The sequence below is a fragment of the Myotis brandtii genome, unplaced genomic scaffold, assembly GCF_000412655.1.
Source record: "Myotis brandtii unplaced genomic scaffold, ASM41265v1 scaffold45, whole genome shotgun sequence".
NCBI lineage: Eukaryota > Metazoa > Chordata > Mammalia > Chiroptera > Vespertilionidae > Myotis > Myotis brandtii.
Genome location: NW_005367209.1, coordinates 2,535,114 through 2,556,603, shown reverse-complemented (window position 1 = coordinate 2,556,603; position 21,490 = coordinate 2,535,114). Strand labels below are relative to the sequence as shown.

Here is a 21,490-nt window from a genome sequence, read left to right as displayed (position 1 = left end):
TTGCCCATTTGCCCATTTTTTGATTGGGTTGTTTGTCTTCCTTTTGTTAAATTGTATGAGTTCCCTGTAAATGTTGGAGATTGTCAGAGAAAAATTCATCTGGAATAAAAAAAAAAAATAGCTGCAGCCATCCTGAGGAAGAAGAACAAAGTAGGAGGGCTCTCAATACCAGATATCAAGCTGTATTACAGAGCCACTGTTCTCAAAACTGCCTGGTACTGGCACAAGAACAGACATATAGACCAATGGAATAGAATAGAGAACCCAGAAATTGACCCAAACCACTATGCTCAATTAATATTTGACAAAGGAGGCAAGAGCATACAACGGAGTCAAGACAGTCTCTTCAATAAATGGTGTTGGGAAAGTTGGACAGATACATGCAAAAAAAATGAAACTAGATCACCAACTTACACCATACACAAAAATAAACTCAAAATGGATAAAGGACTTAAACGTAAGACAGGAAACCATAAAAATCTTAGAGGAATCCTTGTTTATTGTCTGTCTCCTTTTACCAGCATGTGAACTCCACAAAGACAGGATCTTTGTTTTGTTCCCTAATCTGTCCCAAGCACTTTGAAAAGAATCTGGTATATAGCAGTTCCTCAATAAACATGTGTTTTAAAATGAAGTTTCCCATTCTAAAGCGAAAATAAAGATAGATTACAGCATAGCTTTCATTTTTAGTCTTTCTAGCCTCCGTTGATCAGATAAATGAACTTTGTCTTTCTCTGTTTTCCCCATGTGAAATTCCAAGTATAATATATTGGAGGGTAGACTAAAGATTCTCCCGATGTTTGCCAGTTTGGTCTTCGCTAAGTATTTGGACGTGACCTTCACAGTCTAAGTAGACTATATAGCCACAGCATGTTTTGAAGCAGCTACATAAACCGATTGTTGAAGTTTGTCATTTTTATGTCACACAGTTTATCTGCTCTCAGCCTGTGTAATCAGGAAAGCTTCTGGGCGATATATCCCCCAAAGCGAGCGTCCCTACTTGCAGTTGCCTACTATTTATTGTATGGGCCAAATAAAAGGTTATGTTCTGGAAAGTGGGACAGGCTGTAATTCACTCTCTTTCTGGAGAGCCTTTTATTTTGCACGAGGGATTTATTTATTATTTACCCCATTTATCTGCCCTTCTGTTTCTCTGCCTCATTGACTTAGCCTTTCTGATGGTCATGACATAGTAATTCGCCACTTGGTCTTCATTCTCTCTGCTCCCTCTCAGTCTCCTTCCTCCCCACAGGGGACACCCGCCCACCCACCCCATCCCCAAGCTGCTCCCTTTTCTCCCTCCTTGGCCAGCTACTTTGTAAGCAGCAATTGCACAAGATGGAAAACTGGGTAATGTGATAACATATATGATGAAAACATATTAAATTTGAGGATGAGATTAAATGGAGCATTTCTGAAAATAAAGCTTCATTCTATGAGAGAAATAATAATTTAGGATGCAATGTAACGGCTACATAAATGCTCACATAAAATGGTTATCAAATGCACCCTGCTGTTGCCTGTCAAGGATAAAGGATTTCAAGGGCAGATTTTCCCCTGGAGGATAGTAATTGAGCCATATGGTTTATAGATTATTGAACCCAGTGTTAGCAGTTTCTGAAAAATGGTTTGGGCTTAATAAGGAGCAGTTGGGCAGTGAGGTACTTTCACATTCCATTGTCCGCTAATGATGGTTTATATGAAGGAATGAAACCTTAAAACTGTAACTATTTTTCTTATCCAGTGTGATCTTGTGCACTATGCAAAATATCTCAAAGGCATAAAAAACCACACAGTCCAACAGTGGAACATCTGGAGTTTTCAGGAGCTCCCAATTAAAATCATTAGATGAAATTCAGTAAATGTTTGCTTTGGTTTTAAAGGTTCGAAAAGGTTTCCTAAGCTGGTGGCTAAACTTATGGGAGAGATGGGGAGAGATGGACAGAAGGAAGAGGGAAGTGGGAGAGGATAGGAGGAAAAGAGAGAAAGGAAACTGGGAGATAAGAATGCAGCTCTGGAGCTGATGCCAGGGTCCCAATACCCGCTCTTCCACTTACTGAAGACGCACCCAAGCAGCACCAGCCTCTTCTGATGAGCACAGTGGAGATGATGCTAGTGCTCACCTCTTAGGGTTGCTGTCAGTAGTCAAGGATGCCACTTCACATGTGGATATTGCTCAGAACAGCGCATGGCCTGCAGGAAGTACTCTATAAATATTAGCTACTGATATTATAATTGAAATGTAAGAAGTCACGCTTTAGCTTTCTTTCTTTAAATGCAGTGGTTGTGGTATGATTTATGCAGAGAATCATTAAGTCAGGGTGAGGCGGAGGTTGAATTAAGTCATTTGTAAGGCTGCCATGGTAGAGGCTCTAGGTGCCCTGACCTCCACCCCACTCTAGGAAGAGGTCGAAGCCCAATCTATGTGGAAACTTAAACATAGCCCAGCCCTGGTTAGACACCCAGTGGGAGCTGAGAAGAACATGGCAGGTGAGCTTGGGAGGTCCATTGCAAACACGGGTGCTAAGTCAGTGATGGCGAACCTTTTGAGCTCAGCGTGTCAGCATTTGAAAAACCCTAACTTAACTCTGGCACCGTGTCACATATAGAAATTTTTTGATATTTGCAACCATAGTAAAACAAAGATTTATATTTTTGATATTTATTTTATATATTTAAATGCCATTTAACAAAGAAAAATCAACCAAAAAAATGAGTTCGCGTGTCACCTCTGACACGCGTGTCATAGGTTCGCCATCACTGTGCTAAGTCAAGTGCACAAGACTAGAAGTTCACAACACCAGAGGCAGGAAAAGGTAGCAGGAGACACAGGTAGGAAGATCTAGGAAGCCCAGGTCCAGCTGCACTTCAAGCCACACCAGCATTTCTACTGTGGGGAGAGAACCAGACCTAGGGATCTAGGAAGACAGAGAGGCATGAATTCCCTACACGTCTGAGAGAAGACCCAGAAAAACACTCACAATCCATTGGCCAAAGATAAAGAGACAGGCCCTGGGCCTGGGGCAAAACATCCACTTTCTAAGGGAGAAGGTGCAGGGTTCTCACTCACCTGTAGCTGGAGCAGTTATCAAACAGCCAAAGACAGCAATCATCAGAAAGTGACCAGTCTAATGACACTTATACTTCCATCTACATTTGAAAGTCTTTTTTCCCCCCAATGTAAGACCCAACCTTAAATGGAAATTTCAGCCATGAAAGTGTTAAACTTAACCAGGCTGTTGCATATGGAATCAACATTCAAGCTTTCATAATACAATATTACATTTACCTTTAGTTACAATCAAGTGTTAAGCTTTGCTTAAGCCAATGATCTCACTAGTCCAGAGGTTGACAAACTATATTCTTCAGGCATACCACCTGTTTTTAGAAATTAAGTTTTGTTGGAACATAGCCACATCCATGTGTTTGCTCATTATCTGAGGCTGTTTGGGGGCTACAAAGGGAAAGTCAGATAGTTTCCATAGAAACCATATGGCCAGCAAAGTCTGAAATATTTACTCTCTGGTCCTTGATGGAAAAAGTGTGTGACCTCTGAAATAGCCGATAGAAGAATAAAGGGGAGCACAAGTAGATGAATACTTCTCTTCTATTAAGAATGTTAAGACTTCATTTATTTGCCTGAAAATATTTAGTGAGCATCTGGAATGTGCCTTAGCACTTCCTAAGCCCTGGGGACAGAGCAGTGGAGAAAACTGGGTGCTTGCCTTCAGGAAGCTTACAGTCTAGTGGGGAGAAGTTGACCAAAATAAACACAATATGACGCACAGAGATATGCCTTTGAAGGCGACATAAGTTTTGAAGGAAAAGAGTGGCTGGCGTTGTGGTGGGAGAAGGACTTTGATTATGTGACATTTGAACAGAGACCATCCTCACCCCACTATGGAAGTAAGCCTTGCTTTCAGGTAAGAGTATTCCTGACAAAAGCAACAAAGATAAACAAAGAAATGAAACTGTGTTTGCTGTATTCAAGGAAAACTAAGAGAAGGTCAGTGGACTGTATCAGGGAAAGCAACGGTGAACAGGAAAAGGAAATGCATTTAGAAAGATAGCAGGTGTCAGATCTGATAAAGAATTTGGATTTCACTCCATTACGTGGAAAGCTAATGAAAAAGTTTTATCCCAAATTAGTGAAATCATCTGATTCTTGTTTAAGAGCAATCACTCTGGCTGTGGTATGTAATGTAGAGGTCAAACGTAGAAGCCAAGAAAGCCGTTAAAAGGCTCTATCAAACATAGAAGTCAAGAAAGTAGTTAAAAGTCAGCCTCTGCTAGGTTTTGCTGCAATAACAGGAACTGTAGAATCTCAGTGATTTAGAACCACAAAAGTTTTTTCTGGCTCCATTGGATGTTGACTATTGCTCTGATTGATATTGTCTGCAATCCATATAGAAAGACTAGCCCCAATCTATAACATCACGGGGCTCATGGCACATGGATGAGAAATGACATAACTACATGATGGCTCTTGCTCAACAGCAGCACATGTCATTTGCATACATATTTCACTGGCCAAAACACACAAATGGGCATGCCTATTATCAACATATCTCACAGGAAGGGGTAGTGAAATGTGGGGATGATGATAAAAACCTAGCTAGCAGTTATGACAAAGATTTTTGGATCAAGATGACTGAGGTAGAGGGGCTGAGATGTGGCTTTGTTATAAATATATTTAAGACAGGATTGCTGATGAATCAAAAGCTGTGAGAGAAACAGAAGTCAAGAATGGCTCTAATGCAGTGGTGGGTCGCGACCCCTTTGGTGGTCGAACGACCCTTTCACAGGGGTCGCCTAAGACCATCCTGCATATCAGGTATTTACATTATGATTCATAACAGTAGCAACATTACAGTTATGAAGTAGCAACGAAAATAATTTTATGGTTGGGTCACAACATGAGGAACTGTATTTAAAGGGCCAGAAGGTTGAGAACCACTGCTTTAAGGGCTCTGTCTTAAGTGGTTAAGCTCATTAGCTGCAGGACAGTTACTGCAAAGGTTAAGACTAGAGCATAAGCTCTAGAGCAGTGATGGCGAACCTATGACACCTCTGACACGCAAACTCATTTTTTTGGTTGATTTTTCTTTGTTAAATGGCATTTAAATATATAAAATAAATATCAAAAATATAAGTCTTTGTTTTACTATGGTTGCAAATATCAAAAAATTTCTATATGTGACACGGCACCAGAGTTAAGTTAGGGTTTTCCAAAATGCTGACATGCCGAGCTCAAAAGGTCGAGCTCAAAAGGTTTGCCATCACTGCTCTAGAGTCAGATAGACTTTCCTGGGGTTTCTTGGCATCTCCTCTCTGTGACCTTGGGCAAATTGGTAAATATCTCTGAGTTTCCATTGTACAATCTTTAAAATGCTGGGTATCATTTTCCTTACAGAATGTTTCTAGCATGAGATAAGATATGTGTCTACAACATAATAAATGCTCATTTAATGGCACCTCTTGTTAGTCAGAGTCTAAAAGGGAAGATTTAGGGTAAGTGGGGAGGGAGGCACCAGTGAGGTAAGTAACCTTAGTTGACTTGGGAACATGTGCCCATTATAAGCTGGGTTCTCTACCTTCTCTTGATGCACTTTCACCCACAGGCTTGATGAGTGAAGCTTGTCACCCCCACTTTACAGATTAGTAAACCAATACACAGAGGCATTACGTGATTTTTCCCAAGGTCACACAGCTTGGAAGGCAAAGAAGTAGGACTAACACACAAGTGTGTTTGAATCCCAGGCCTGTGCTCAAATAAATCAAATAAAGAATTTAAAATGTTGGTGTAGCTTGCTATTTATAATGCACTTATTTTTGATGGCATCAACTATCATAAAAGTTTAAACTGATCATGTATGAAAGGCAATCTGTGAATTCACTTCTAGGAAATGGTGTGAGCGATTATTTCGCTCCATGCAGGCACATCCTTCTCAGAGGATATATGCAAATGTAGTACAGAATTAGAAAGTCTTATTTATAGTCTGGGGCCAGGGAAATAGCTTTCTGGCTTGAATATAAAGGAAGGTAGAAGAGACAGTGGAAAGGCCCAGGCATAAGGAGTGAGAGTGGAAATCCCCACTTGAAAAGAGAATATGAAAAGAATAAATGCAGCTAAAAACAAACATATGCATATGTAAAACCACAGTAGTATTGAGAGCAACATAATTAAAAATAAGTGAGATCTCACTTTAATACCAGTTCAGTGATAAAAATATTTTGAAAAAGTAATGCCGAAAGCTGGTGGCTATGCATTGAAAGCTGGTCCTTCATACATTGCTCTGGGCAATTGAAGATGAAAAGCAATTTGGAGAAACACAGGAGACTTTAAAAGTATTCATATTCTTTGATTCAATAATTCCCCTTCTGAGAATTCATTCCCAGAATAATTCAAACTACTAGGAAAAAAATGAAGATGTTCTTTGTAGAATTATTTGAATGATAGCTCTTAAAATGTTGGTTCCACAACTGGGTAATGGTTAAATCAATTATGATACTGCTACTCCCTAGAATTTTATACAGATTTTGAAGCTTATGACATACACCCTTAAAAAGAAATACAGACTGAGCAATGAATTACTGATACATGTTACAGCATGGATGAATGAAAGCATGCTAACTGAAAGATGCCAGATGTAAAACACCACATATATGTGATTCTATTTATATGAAGTGTTTGGAATAGGCATATCTGTGGAGACAGAAGTAGAATAGTGGTTTCCTAGGGCTGGGTGTATGGGGAGAGGGTGAGGAAAGGGGGAGTGACTGATAATGGAAACAGATTTCTTTTGGGGGGTGATAATAATGTCCTAACTTAGATTGGGATGATGGGTGCACAACTGGTGAATATACTAAAAATCATGTCATTGTATACTTTAAATGGGCGAATTATATCTCATAACAATGTTAAAAAATACAAATAGAGTATTTTCCATAATTAAAACTAAGTTATACTAATATATAAAAAACAACCTAGTATATAACCAAATGCCAGCAGTGGTTTGGTTCAAAGGGTGAATTTATGGGTGAAAATATTTGCCTTCTCTTGTGTAAGTTTGTTGCAATATGATTAGAGTTGTTTTTTTTTATTATTAAAAAAACCAAGTAGATGTAATGAGAAAATAGAACCATTCTCCTTCACCAAAATAGTTTTTTGGGTGTGTTCCTTTTTGTTTTTGTTTTTTTAACCTTGCTAAGAGTCAGAAAATTTAGAGTGCAGCAGCCTTCACAATCCTTTCTGGCCATTTCAAGCCGTTTGATACTATTTTACAAATGGAAACTATAGCCATATTAATGAGTATAACCCCAACGAAAAATAGACACATTAAAATTCTGGTATATTGAACATATATGTATTCTCATTTTTAGGAAGTGATAGAAGCAATCGCTGAGTGTGCATTTAAGACTTCACCTTTTCCAATTCTCCTTTCATTTGAGAATCATGTGGACTCGTAAGTATTTAACACATGCAATAGGAAGTCTTTTTCTCCAAATAGGGCATGTTTAATAATTGTTCATCTGATGTAAGATTATTTGACATTATTAATGGTGTTCTTTGATTATGTTATGTATTAGGTGGCATGTTTTCATCTGTGTGAAATAGAATTCATTCATTTAAATCTCATTTATGTTAACATAATCCATTGGACTTTTGAAATCTATTTCCATGCCATAGTAGGATTCTTACAAGGCAATGGAGCACATTGCCTTACATAATATGAGTCTCTATTTCAGGGGGCACTTTTACGATCCTCCTCCATTAGCTCCTTCTGTTGCATGCAAATTGATGGTCAGTTTAGCCATTCCACAATGGAGAGTTCCATATACATGGGAGCTGGTGCAGGGACAGCTGTAGATTCTATTCTGCCACTTTGCACTTATATAGAACACAGACCACCAGATGTTCCCTCTATCCTCTTCCCATTGGTGGCCCCAGTTTGTTAGTATTGGCAAACTTTTTCCTATTTCAAAATAGCCTGCACTTATTTCTGAGCTACACAAAGAAAAGGCAGTTTTCACTTCTACTCTTTTATATTCATTTATGACAGAGGACCAGCGTAAGACACGTTTATTTCAAATACGTGGGTATTAGTTTATCATGCACTTCATTTCAAGAACTTCAAAATGAAAAAGTCTAATTTGTATTGAATCAAAATTCAAGCAACTGAAATTCTTGACCATGGAATTAACATCTAAAGATGATGACGGAGCAGTGGCCATCATTGCTCAAACCAGCATTTGGGAAGTCGTCCTCTTTTATTTCAAGGACCTGCGCCAGTTTTCTCTACCAGCCAGCAGCACCTGTCCTGATCACAAGGTCCTTCCTCCCTGCTCATTGAAAGTCCTTTCCAGGTCACTAGTTCCTTCTGCCCAACTAGTTTCCACACAGGCTCCACTTCAGTAAGTCTTAGGGAAGCAGGTTGGTCATGAGCAAATTTCAGCTTCAGGAAATTCCTATGCAGTTAAATGGGATCATCTGTTAACGTGTATGTGGCGAGAGCCCTTACTTCTAGTTTGTCCTCAGGAAACCTGTGTTACCGTTACCAGCTCATGATTCTGTTTCATTCGGAAACAGTCACCCAATGGATGATGTAATCATTGGGTCCATAATTTTTTAACACTTCTTCTGCGGGTCGACTGAAGAGAAAAATATGTCCTTCCCTTACATTGCTTTTTCTGTTCTAACAAAAGGGAGCAGCGCCCCTTCAGTTGCTGCATTTCTTACCTCATTTGCTGCGACAGCTCTGATTTACAGCTGACTTTCCTGGAGCCTTCTCTCATCTCTGCCCACCCATGTGTAACGGGGCTCTCACAGTGTTTTAGCATCTTTCTTCCAGGCACTATAATTCCCAGACTTGTTGATGGTTATTTCCTTTGTGGAAGAATCTCTCTAAATCTCGCACCTTTATTTTCTTCAAGAAATATTTCTGTCAATGAGACAAAGTGAAAAGCTGTTTACAAAATGTACAAATCCATTCTTGAGGATCACACCCACTATGTTGAGTTCTCCTATAAGGTAGCCAGAGAGGTATCAACAACCAAAACCACCACACACATAATAACAGCCAAGATTCATTATGTCCTGAGCAGGGTTCCAAGCATAAGCCCATATAACCCTCACCACAAAGCCAGGTGCTCCTAAGAATACATATCATGATTATGATTGTCCCTATTTGACAGATGAAGAAACTGAGTCCCAAAGAGAGTAACTTTCCCAAGGCCGTTCAGCTAAACCGAGACAGAGCTGGGACTCCAATTCAGCTAGTCTGGCTTCAAACATGGATTTAACCACCACCATCCCCACACCTAAGCAGAGGTTCACGAACCTTGAAAACATCAAATGAAGACCATGAGAGCATCCACAAGGCACCTGCCTGCAAATGTTCACATTTCTGTAGTTGTACCCTTAACCACAGGACATTTTTTGCCATCTTTTAACACCCGTCATACGGAGAGCCCAAAGGGCATGAAAGCTAAGCCTATGTTGCACACAAAAGCAAAAACGATAATGCCATAATACTGTTCTTTCTGGTTTAAAACATGAGAAATTTAGCTATTAAAAGCTTATGAATAATTCACGCGTAACAAAAGAAAACAGGAAAACAACCTCTGGATGTCCTGCTGTTTATCTCCAACCGTTGAGATAATCTAATAGCCGTGAAATACGAAGATACTGACTTCTGTTGTGGGAGGAAGTTGTTTGCTTCATAATCCTGTTGTCCTTGAGCTGCACATAGCAAAATCGCTCAACCACAGTCTTTTCCTGGGAGGACTGTCATGCACCCTAAGAAATCTGATAAGCTTTCCCTTTGCTGGTAAAATCTTCTGCTTGACACGTGAGCCACCTCACCTCATTGCTGAACCGGGAGCCAGACATCATTCATCAGCTGCAGCACGAGTTCCCACTAAATCTAGATGTAACCTCAGAATCCTTCTCAACAGAGAGGCCCAGGGACACAGCCACCAAAGACGTCTGAAGTCTATGTGCTGTCTCTACTGAACCATGTTACCCTCCTGCAGGTAACAGGCTGCGGATCTCTGGTCCCAGCTCCTGTGAGCCAAAGCAAACTTACTGGGAAAGATAAAACTCACGGAATTTTCTGGTTTTCTCTCCAAATATCTGCAATCACCTATTCATGGATGGCAGAGGGGAATCTGCCACCAGTTGCTGGCAACTTCTCCTGGTCCAGCTGCTACCTTCAGAAACCCACAAAATGCAGATTCCTGAGCCACACCCCCATTCCTGACTTCAAATTTCTAGAAATAAGCCTTGGAAAAGTCCAAGTTCACTCCCATGCTCCGCCTAATTTGTGACCTAGCACTTTCACAAGAAGAATTCTACACTGAAATCTAAGGAAGTAACGTCTAGCCATGGTTCAGCCACTGGCAGTGGGAGCTTTGGCCCGGGCTTTTAATTCCCATGCACTGTCGATGCCTCATCTACAGAGAAGGAACTGGTTTAGTTCAATGTAGAGGTCTGACCCCATGAAATGAGGCACGTTTCTCGGTTAGAGTACTGACCACTTTGCCAGGTGCCTACACTTTATTAAAACACTGCAGGTATTTTAACATCTCTAGATGGTCTGAAGCTCAAAAATGTGTATGTGAATATTTTCCTCTTACTTCATCTCCATGGTAGCCACTGTTGATACTCTCAATGCTATTTCTGCAGTTCTGACCCGCAATTAAAGCTGGTTTGTTTTCCACGGTCCTTTTCTATTCAGTTTGCCCTCTGTTCTGCTTCAGTTTCCTGTCAGGTGGGCACGTGAGCTTGTGAATTGCCTGGTTACCAAATAGGGCGCTTTACTTTTTTCTTGGATACCTGCCTCTTGTTCTCTCCTTCTCTGTTGATTTTGAGGCAGGTTTGTAGAAAGTCTAGGTCAGACGTAGATCTTTGCTGTACAAAGTGCGGTCGATCCGTGGACCAGCACCGTAGGCATCACTGGGAGCTTGATTGAAATGCAGTCTCAGGCCCCACCCCAGACTCTGACTTCTAACCCTCATTTTCTTAAGGCCTCCCGTGATTTGAGTGAAGCCTGAGCTCTCTGCTCTAAGCACTGCAGCCTGTTAACCACCTGCCTTGGAATGACCTGCAGACGTGTTACAAATGCAGGTGTCAGGCCTCCACTCCCAGCCCAGTGAGTCAGGGGACTGGAGACTACGCCTGCCACCTGCAGCTTTAACAGCTTCAGGTGACTCTTTAGTGCAGTGGTTCTCAACCTTGGCTGCACATTAGAATCACCTGGGAATCTTTTTAAAATCCTGATTTCTGGGCCTCATCCTCTGGAAATTCTGTTTTGTTATGGGGGGGCCTCATCCTCTGGAAATTCTGTTTCTTTGTTATGGGGTGGGGCCACAACATTAGTAACAAAGAAACAGAATTTTCGGAGGATGAGGCCCAGAAATCAGGATTTAAAAAGATTCCCAGGTGATTCTAATGTGCAGCCAAGGTTGAGAACCACTGCTTTAGTGGAATCGGGTGTAAGATTGTGCTCCAGAAAATTCCTTCTCTGGGCCTGGAGGACTATTTTATAGAGCACAGGAATCTGCCTGTCACCTGCAAGGGACACCTGGAACATCTCCCTCTGCTGGTGAGACTATTGTTCCCTGAGAAATCCTGAAAGCAGGGCATTCCTGTGAAGCCCTTTTCCCTCCAGGTCTCTGATCAAAGGAACCTGGGGCTCCAAATTCCAAAACTCAAGAAAAATATCATCTACTTCAGCACCTGTTCACTTATTTTAATCAATCGTAGTATTTGAGTTTTTTGTTTTTTTTTAATTAATCCTCACCATCGATTTTTAGACAGAGTGGAAGGGAGAGGGGGAGACAGAGAGAGAAACATCGATGTGAGAGAGATACATCGATTGATTACCTCCCACACATGCCTCAACCACTGCTGGGGATCAAGTCTGCAACCAAGGTACATGTCCTTGATCAGGACTCGAACCCGGGACCCTTCAGTCTGCAGGCTGATGGTCCAACCACTGAGCCAAATTGGCTAGGGCAATCATAGCTGGTTTAAACTTGAGCGTGCTTTAGAATGATCTAGAAGCCTTGTTCAGACACAGACCTTGGGCCGTGCTTCCTCAGAGATTCTGATTCAGAATTTGCCTTGAAGGCCTTGAACCTGCATTTCTAACCAGCTCCAAGGGCTGTTGATGCTGCTGGGCCATGGACCACACTTGGGTAGCAAAGGTCTGTGATGTTTAGTAGCTTCATTCTGTGAAAGTGAAATGGAGGGTTTGGACAGTTTCTTTTGTGCAATCTGGACCATGCGGGCCCCGCACAGATGGACGTGATTGAGCTACAGGCACAGAGCTGGCTGGCTTGGTTGAGCCTCAGGGTCAGTTATCCTTTGAGCAAAAGTGTCTGAACTGAGGATTCCCGGGCTGCCTGCCAGATGGGCTGCATCTCTGCTTGTTCCCCAACTTCTCAGACGTTGCACCCCCAGTGCTTTTCAGGATGCTGCTCTGACTGGCAGTTTTCCTCTCTGTGTAACTGCGGAGGAATGCCACAGTCTATGCTCAGGGCTGCCTGGCCATGCAGTCCCATGCAGTCATATGCCTCCAGGAAGGCGGGTTGAGACGTTGGGAAGCTGCTATGTAGGGATTTGCAAGTTCTGTGACTCTCTTCTTTGCCTCTCCCTGCAATTCCATATTCAGGCTCATATTTGGACCCCAGAAAACTCACTAGAACCCCCAAATATATGCTTTTTTACAAAGGGGGGCATAAGGAGTGCTTTTCCCTGTGGGCCATTACGATATGATTTGAACCCCCAAAGCCACCCCCCTCCAGGAAAAAGCAGTCCATGATCTGGGCTTAACAGTCATGTCTTCCAAGAGGGAAGGAAAATAATCACATTTTAAATCAACTGGAATTGTATAAAGAAGGCTTTTTATCACTTACTTTTTCTTGCTTCAGTCCCAGTTCTGCTAAAGGTGTTCACATCGCAGCACGTAGAGAGGACTGTTGGAAATCGAGTTTGGCAGCCTGTAGATCAAAATCACGGTCCACAAAGCCCGATGGAATTGGATGCCTTTGTAATGATATTTAACATTCTACAGAATGAGAAAAATGTTATTGCTTTGCAAAAGGTCAAAGGAAGAAGGAGTATTGAAAGACTACGGATGTTCCCTCATAGGAATGGTGTTTCTATGTTCGCAGGCTCACAAGTTGTCTAGTCTGACTGCGATCATCTTACCTTTGCCCTGGTCTTTAATGTTGAAAAGGCGTTTGCATCCTTTACTTCATCTTCTCAGCAGCGTTGTCCCTTTCCAGGAGTAGTTATTATCCTCTCCATTACACATCAAGAATGGTTGAGAGCCTGGAGTCTCCAACCTTTTCCCATCAGACCAGATGCCTGCAGGCACATAGTCAGGCTGACAGACCTTTGTTTCCCTACTATGCACATAAGAGTTGCAGACACCTTTCTCCAAGGTGCCTGCTGCTTTGCCTTTCCTCTAGGACCTCTCCCCAAGGCTTCTGCCCATCTGTCCTTTCTTCTACATTTTGAGATATATTCTCTCTCTCCCTCCTTCCCTCTCTCCCTCTCTCTCTTTCCTTCTCTCCCTGTTTCCTTCCTCTCTGTCCAAATCTCTCCTTTCCTCCCTCTCCTCCCTTACCTCCTTATAAACCTCCTTTGCAGTCTAGGTTTTTCTGTTGGTTGAACAAATTTCATCCAAGAATTCACATGAAATCATGAACAAATTCCACCCCCAAGTGTCTTGCATTTGACTTGGAATCAGGAAATTAAACCAAAGGGATTGATTCCCTAACTCTGGGATATTCGAGAATACTGCCGGAGTGTGGTATTCAGATTCTCAGAGGGCAGGTAGTAAACAAGGGATTTTGAATGATAAACACGGATCCAGAAAGGGCATTGCCTCTTTCAGTGATTAATAACACAGTAAGCCTCCTGTCCAGCCTCTGGAGTAAGCCTCCTTGCTGCCCCCTCCCCCTTCTCTCTCTCTCCTTTCCCACAGCCCGAAGCAGCAGGCCAAGATGGCAGAGTATTGTCGGCTGATCTTTGGGGATGCCCTTCTCATGGAGCCCCTGGAAAAATACCCAGTAAGCATTTTTGATGTTTACCTCTGAGGGGACGCATGTATTATTTATGAGTGGAGGTAGGGGGGCACTTCCTTACATGTCTTTCATGTTTACCTTTCTTGGTAAGATTATGTCCTTGACAGTGAACCTTTGGACTGGGAGGAGACGGGTAGTGTGTGCCACTGAGGGTGGGAGACATCATTCTCTTCCTCTGCCCACAGTCTCCCTCCCTCTCCCTCGCTGCCAGACGTGACCCACTCAGGACTGCAGGGCTCCCACAGGCAACCGCAGCCCACAGAGGCCGTCTGAGGGGACAGGGCTCTATTCACCTCCCAGGGAACCACATCACACCCCTTTGAGAGAAAAGGGTTGGCAAAACGGGACCTTGCAGGTGGCACAGTGACATCTGGGCCTGTCCCTGCTGGCCGCTGCTCACTTCCCAGAACGTGCCTCTCGGGGTGGTAGAACTCAGGCGTCCTGTAGCCATGGAAACACCCCTGCTTTGGGAGGGCAAGCAGCAGAAACAGCCTCTGGTAGCCTCTTCCCTCTTCCACCCTCTCTTCAAGTCTCCCCACATCCTTACACGATTTTTCATACCAGTGCCCAGGCTCGTTGAAAGCAAAGAACACAGGATGGGCTTATGGGAGTTTCTCAAAACAGCCCCTCTCGGGACTTGCACAGGTGCTCCTGATGCAGCATCTAATAACCCTCGCAGGGGAAACTGATTTTCCCACTAGAGGTGCAAGCTTGAAACACCGGAAGTAAGCCTTGCAAACAAGGGTGGCTTGAACCTCAGGGCGGCAAGGAAGTCTGAAGCCACCTGCTCCGCTTCTGCCCGTGCCAAGGAGGCTGCAGCTAAACTACCTGGCACCAGGAAGGGGCTTTTACTGTTTTGAAACTGCACTGAAAATTGGGTTCTACAGTGCCTGTCTTTGCCAACTCTGCCTGGCAGACGCCACACTCTAACTGGCTTCCTCCTTGGACAGTCCAGGCCAGGCCTCCTTTTCTGTCCTAAGTCAAAGGGGTTGGATTTATATGGCCCTGTGGACACTCATGGCACTTCGTGTTCGCACACAAAAGCTACTAGTGTATTTCTGTGATCTGATGCATGTGGATTCGCTGGGGGAAAATAAGAATGGTAATTATAATGTGCCTGCTATGGGAAAAAGCCAAGAGCCCTGAGCCAGCCCCGCTCAGCACACACTTAATTTATCTTCATCTTATCTTATCAGGGGTAAAGGATAACCTGGAAGCTCTTGGAGTCCAGAGCTGTCCTGGGGGCTTGGGGAGAGAATCTGAAAGGAAAGGGGAGGGTTTTTAAAGAATGTTCTTTCTTTTAAAAAAATAGCTGGAATCTGGAGTTCCTCTTCCAAGCCCTATGGACTTAATGTACAAAATTTTGGTGAAAAATAAGAAGAAATCACACAAGTCGTCGGAAGGAAGCAGCAAAAAGAAACTCTCAGAACAAGTCTCAAACACGTGCAGTGACTCCTCCAGCGTGTTCGAGCCCTCGTCTCCCGGAGCCGGTGAGGGGCTGGGGGCCCAGGGGCTGGCAGGTGAGGGGCTGGGGGGAGAGGGGCAGGCGCGCTCTCTGTCTCCTATTATGCATGGGTTTAAGAATTGCTCCTCTAACACTAGCTAGAAATACTTCTTACATTTCCATTTGGGCTCAAATCTCAATGTTATTGGCTTTCCTTTGCTGCTATAACGGGAGGTGGCATAAAACTACACAAATGTCTTATCCCCCAGTTCCGGTCAGAAGGTCCATGCGGTGTCACTGAGCTAAGCTGCAGGTGGCTGCAGGGCTGCATTCTTTTCAGGAGAGTCTAGGAAATCCTAGTCCATGCTTTTTCCAACTTTCAGAGGCCACCCACATTCATTGGCTAGTGGCCCCATTCCTTCAACATCAAAGCCAGCAATATCGCTCTCATTGACCCTCTGTCATCTGCCTCTGACCACAGCCAAGAAAGGTCTGCTGTTTTGAATAACTCATGTCTTTACACCAGACCCAACAGGATAGTCCAGAACATAGGACATAGTCACAGGCTATGGACATTTTGGGGAGGACATGATTTTGGCTACCACAGAAGCCAGATAACCTTTGGAGTGACCTCATGGTTTTAAGCTTCTTTAGGGCAGGAATCCCTTGGCATGAATTATAGGACTGGGCACAAGATGTTCACTGCATGTGTTCTCATTGATGATGCTGAGACTTCTGGGCAATTCAGTATACCCCTATTTTAAAGAGCTCTATTAAAATGTGATAGGGCAAAGTTACTTAAGTTATCTATCAAAACTACTAAGTAATGCTTAACATTAATAATTCTCCTTTTTTATTTGATTTGAAATAGATTTTCTTGGTTGATGAGAAAAGAATGCTAAGTGGTCACCCATTTTCTCTGAATTATTTGCGACTTAGTCTAATTTATTTTCCAAGTTTAGTTAAAATAACCTTGGCGATCTGAAAAGTGTATCATGAAGACCTCCTGGGTGGAGGGTGGCAAGTGGAGGAAACTTTAGGCTTGAATCTAGGAAGTTCTTCAATGAAATGTTTAACTGTCATTGGAAAACTATTGGGCAGTATCTACAAAAGCTGAATGGAGGCACCCCTATGCGCCAGGAATTCCACCTCTAGGTCTGAGCCCAAGAGAAGTGCTCATAAATCTTCACCGAGGGGCAGGGACAGGAAGTGCTTAGAACAGCACTATTTAGAACAGCCACAAGCGGAAAACCAACCAAACGCTCACCACAGAGAAACACATCGTGGTCCATTCACATCATGGAGTAATATGCAGCAATTATGAACTACAACTGCTCACAATAATATGAATGAATCTCAGAAACATAATGTTGAGCAAAAGAAGTCAAATTTTAAAAAGTATGGCACGATTCCATTTATATAAAGTACCAAATCAGACAGGACTAACCTATGTCATTGGAAGTCAGGAAATGGTTATTATTGGTGAAGAAGTGACTGGGAGGAGTCCCAGGGAGCTTCGGGTCATATTTTGTTTCTTGATCGGAGTACTAGTCATTCAGGCACGTTTACATTGGTTAAATTCATTGAACTGCATACATATGATATCTATTCTTCTCTGTATACTTACATATGGCAATTAAGAGATTTTAAAATAATTTTTAAAAATTAAAATATAAACTCAGTGGCAATCGGGAAAAAAGAACGTTGGCCAACTCTCTGATTTATCTTTTCTTCTAATTTTCCATGCCAATTGTCCATTCCTTTCCTTTAGATAAAAATCCTTATCAACAAACATGATGTAATTCTTTGAAAGTCTTTTTTTTAAGTTCTTGAATGTTTATTTCAAACATTATTACGCAATTCTGACTCTTTTTTCAAAAACAGCTTTTGTTCTTTGTAAGAATGTTCTTTGTGAAGTTTTGGGATGAATGTCATTAACAGCCCACCTATTCCCTAGCACAGTTCCCTCCCTTGGGGCTGGCGAGTAACCCGTGTCTTCTTGGGATGTGGGTGCTTGGCTTCCATCTGCCTTCCTCACTCCCAGCTCCCTGCCTCTTATTCACTGGATGCATAACACAAATAGTGATTTTCACAGGCACCGAACATTATTGCTTAATACAGAGAAAGAGCAGCAATCTGTTAGTAATTCGGTAGTTCCTAAATTAGCCTCATAGTCTGTTGAGCAATCTTTATTTATTCCGGTGGAAAATTTTGGACATTGTAATATGCAGGTAGGCCCCTGAATAAGGAGGACTGCTAATTGACCAAATTTGGTTTATGGATGTTCTTGATAGTGTGAAGTCAAGGAACTTGAAAAATCATGAAATGGTTCTTATTTCAGAACTAATTTGCTTCTTGTGGCCATGGTTGGCCAGGTGCATCTTCCAGGATTCAGCCCTTTGCCAGGATACTTATCTTAAAAAACTAGGGTAAAATAAGATTTTTTTCCATGGTCCAACAAGATTCCTTCAAGGTCCCTCCAAAGACATAAGGAAAAATCAGGTCCCTGCTCATAAAGTAAAAGAAGATAAATCCTCTCTCTCCCCCTCCCCCGCCCTTGCAACCAAATTCTGACCTGATGGAGTATTTGGAATGACTGCTATATTGTGCCCCATGCAGCATTGTGCAGGAGGCTCTGTCAATCGACTTTTTAAATTAGTTGACAAAACAGAATCCCCTCTCTGATTAAAAAACAAAACATAGTTACTTGGGGCAACAAATTTGATTAGAAAAAAATGTGTTAGCCTCCCAAAAGAATGTGTCTTTAGTAGAATATGTTTTCTATCTAAAATATAATGGACTTGCCCTGGCCGGTTTGGCTCAGTGGATAGAGCGTCGGCCTGCGAATCGAAAGGTCCTGGGTTCGATTCCAGCCAAGGGCACATGCCCGGGTTGTGGGCTCGATCCCCAGTGGGGAACGTGCAGTAGGCAGCCAACCCATGATTCTCTCTCATCATGGATCTTTCTATCTCTCTCTCCCTCTCCCTTCCTCTCTGAAATCAATAAAAATATAAAAATTAAAAAATAATTAAAATAAAATAAAATAAAATAAAATAAAATAAAATGGACTTACCTTATTAACTAACCCAACATAGGCATCATAAAGTGGTTGTATGTGACTTTCTTTAATAAATAAGCCATAAATAATAAGGCTTGCTGGAGCCAAAATTCTTTTTCCACTAAAGATAGTTCATGAATGTTTTTCTCACTGCAATCATTCAGTAATCGATTCAACTTCATCAGCCAAATGAAAACAGTTCTAAGCTTCTTGGAAGACAGTGCTGTGGGTACTGTCATTTATATAGCGTGGGTATAGCAGCTAACGTAGAAGGCAGGAGGGACTGGCCAATCCAGTTGCCTCATTTTTGAGCCAATATTGCCATCTATGGGGATCATCATGCTATTGCACTGTGTGAAACCTGCCGTAGTCAACTCAACCAATTTAGAACTATGCCTTCTTTACATTTTACTTGGAACTCTATTTACATAACTGTTCTTACTGGGTCTGATGGGAGCCCAGAGATGTGTAAGAATGTAATGCTGAGAGTAGTTTCTAAACTTTCATTAGCATTTATTTTATATTCAATTTACTCCCAGGCCATACGCTTTTGTTTCTTCAGTTTCTTCTGGGATATCTTTTTCTTCTGTGCAGCCTCCTCTTCTGGTTTAGGAACAGGCTGCTCTTTTTCAGCAGGATCCTATCAGTGAGGCAGGGGGAGCTCCTGTGGGTTAACCTGCCCAGGAGCTCTGTGCTGCATCTTGAGAGCTTGTTCACCTGGATGTGCTCAATGACCAGAGACTCTAGGTCTGCACCCTCACGTTCAGCATCACTCTGCATTTTTAAGCTTGTGCAGCAAAAATTCAGCACTTTTGGGGGGATCACTGTCCCTGTGTCCAGCCCCACTATTTGTGGCCAGGGCACACCATTGTAACGACAGAATGGCACACATCACTTCTGCAGACACTTGGTGGCTTCCCGAATATGCATACCCTTTATGGCCTGGACAGGTTCATGAGTGTTCTTAAAGTGACCACCAAGATTTGAACCTCTTGATTGGCATAATTTTGTGGGGTTATCTGGGTCAAGTGAATAGGGAACCATTTTTAGAGGTCACCTCAGGCCACTGAAGGGCAGAGAACTGGTGATGTTATTTAACCTGGCAGAATCATCCACCAAATCTGCAGAGAGGAAAACGAGCCATTGGAAATGACTGCATATTGGCAAAATGTGAAGCTGAGATAGATTTCCATAATTCGGAATGATTTAAGTATTTACTTAGTTTACCCTACCTACCGTCTTAAACAGGATTTCATCATTTTCCAAGTTACATCCAAGAATGCATTCATCAAATAAGCCTGCAGGCAAATCATAGGATACCATTGGACCTTAGAGTGGTTGCATGGTTAGGTGTGGTACCACAGCCCCACCTGCCCCAGCCCCTATCCCCTTCCTTTCTTCTGTGAGGTCCTTTATGGCCTTGGGAAGGTAACTGCAAGGACACGGAGCACAGGCCAAGCACCACATTGAAGAGTCAGGGTTGAAAAAAAGATGGAAAGTGATAATTTGTCTGTTTTAGGGTGATGCAGATCCTTAAAGAGAATGCACACATCAAGATAGGACACATGTGCCATTGGAAACTAACTGTGTGTGATGTCAATTTTTTTAACATAGATTAAAATGTTTAGCATTTGTTATAGAGTGTATAAATTTCAAATGGTATTCACAAAACAAATTTACCAAAAAAGTCCATATTCAAAATGTTAGGATAATTCTCGTGATTAATAAAATTTAACTATCCAAAAGAATCATTATAAATCAAACAGTGAAAGGCCAATTTTCAAGGAAATTTTTGGTAATACACATCGCATGTGTGCTTCAAACCTGTAAATGTTTGTTCGCTTCATGATCTGTTATTGAAATTTGACAGGGGAAGCTGATACGGAGAGTGACGATGACGACGATGATGATGACTGTAAAAAGTCTTCAATGGATGAGGTGGGTGTCCAGGGCTTGCCCTCTGGTCACAGAGGCATCCAGCGAATCTGCCAGTGTAGTCAGCTCCCTCTTGACAGTCCATGGTCCCCTTCTGCCATCTAGTGGTGGAAAATGTCACCGTTCACTTTAAAACTTTTTCCCTACCCTTTGGAACCTGAAGATGCAAACTTGGGTCAGTAAAGGAGTAAGTGGGGCATTGAAAAAGTTCTCTAAAATGAACATGCTGTTGAGATTTGCCTTACATCAAATTGTGTATCGAGAGGGTGAATTCAAAATCTGTGACATGCACCTTCCTGCTTCAGTGTTTGAGGCAATTAAATGGCTTGCTAAATGGTCCAAGGTTCAGAAAAGACACGAGGTTTGGAGAAATATCCAGAAATATGACATTCATTCCATTGTTGTATTTTGAAAACACTAGAGAGCTATGAGATCAAGCACCCCACATAACTTCATGAGATCAGAAATATTAATTGCAGAGAACCTATAAGTGAATCGAGCTAGGTGAATTGGAATTTTAATTTTGTTTTAGCAGGAGTTCTCATAAAAAAAATTATACTGAGTCTGCTTTAAAGTATGTTAAAAAGTACCTGTCTCAGTACTTGTATCTTTGCAATTTAGTTAAGGATAAATAAGTAATAAGCTGTTCTTCTCTGATATTTTTCCTCTTACAATCATTTTGTTTAATGCATTGGACATTGCTTATTATGTTTCCCTACTAAATTGCAGCTTAATATTCAGGAGAAAGTTTGTTATAATGTCTGATAAAGTATTTCTGCCTGAGAGTTATTTTAATTGTTGATAAATTCTTATCAATAATTTTTAATAATTTAAAAAGTACCTTTTTAATTTGATAATTTGTTTCCAAATCAGTAATTTCCAATTAATATTTAACCTAAATATTGCTATAGGAGTTTTCAAAAGAATGCTTGTCTCCATGTATCTCTCATCTAAAA

At 41.9% G+C, this 21,490-nt stretch overlaps 1 protein-coding gene across 1 annotated transcript in view; it reads left to right on the top strand.

The window, feature by feature from the left end:
• PLCB1 (phospholipase C, beta 1 (phosphoinositide-specific)) overlaps nucleotides 1-21,490 on the top strand; it is a 616,974-nt gene that overhangs the window by 465,393 nt on the left and 130,091 nt on the right. Inside the window, exons 12-15 of the mRNA XM_005874740.2 lie at nucleotides 7,384-7,466; nucleotides 13,998-14,082; nucleotides 15,410-15,587; nucleotides 20,470-20,537. Of these exons, the coding sequence (XP_005874802.1) occupies nucleotides 7,384-7,466; nucleotides 13,998-14,082; nucleotides 15,410-15,587; nucleotides 20,470-20,537 (414 nt within the window). The remainder of the gene's footprint in view (nucleotides 1-7,383; nucleotides 7,467-13,997; nucleotides 14,083-15,409; nucleotides 15,588-20,469; nucleotides 20,538-21,490) is intronic.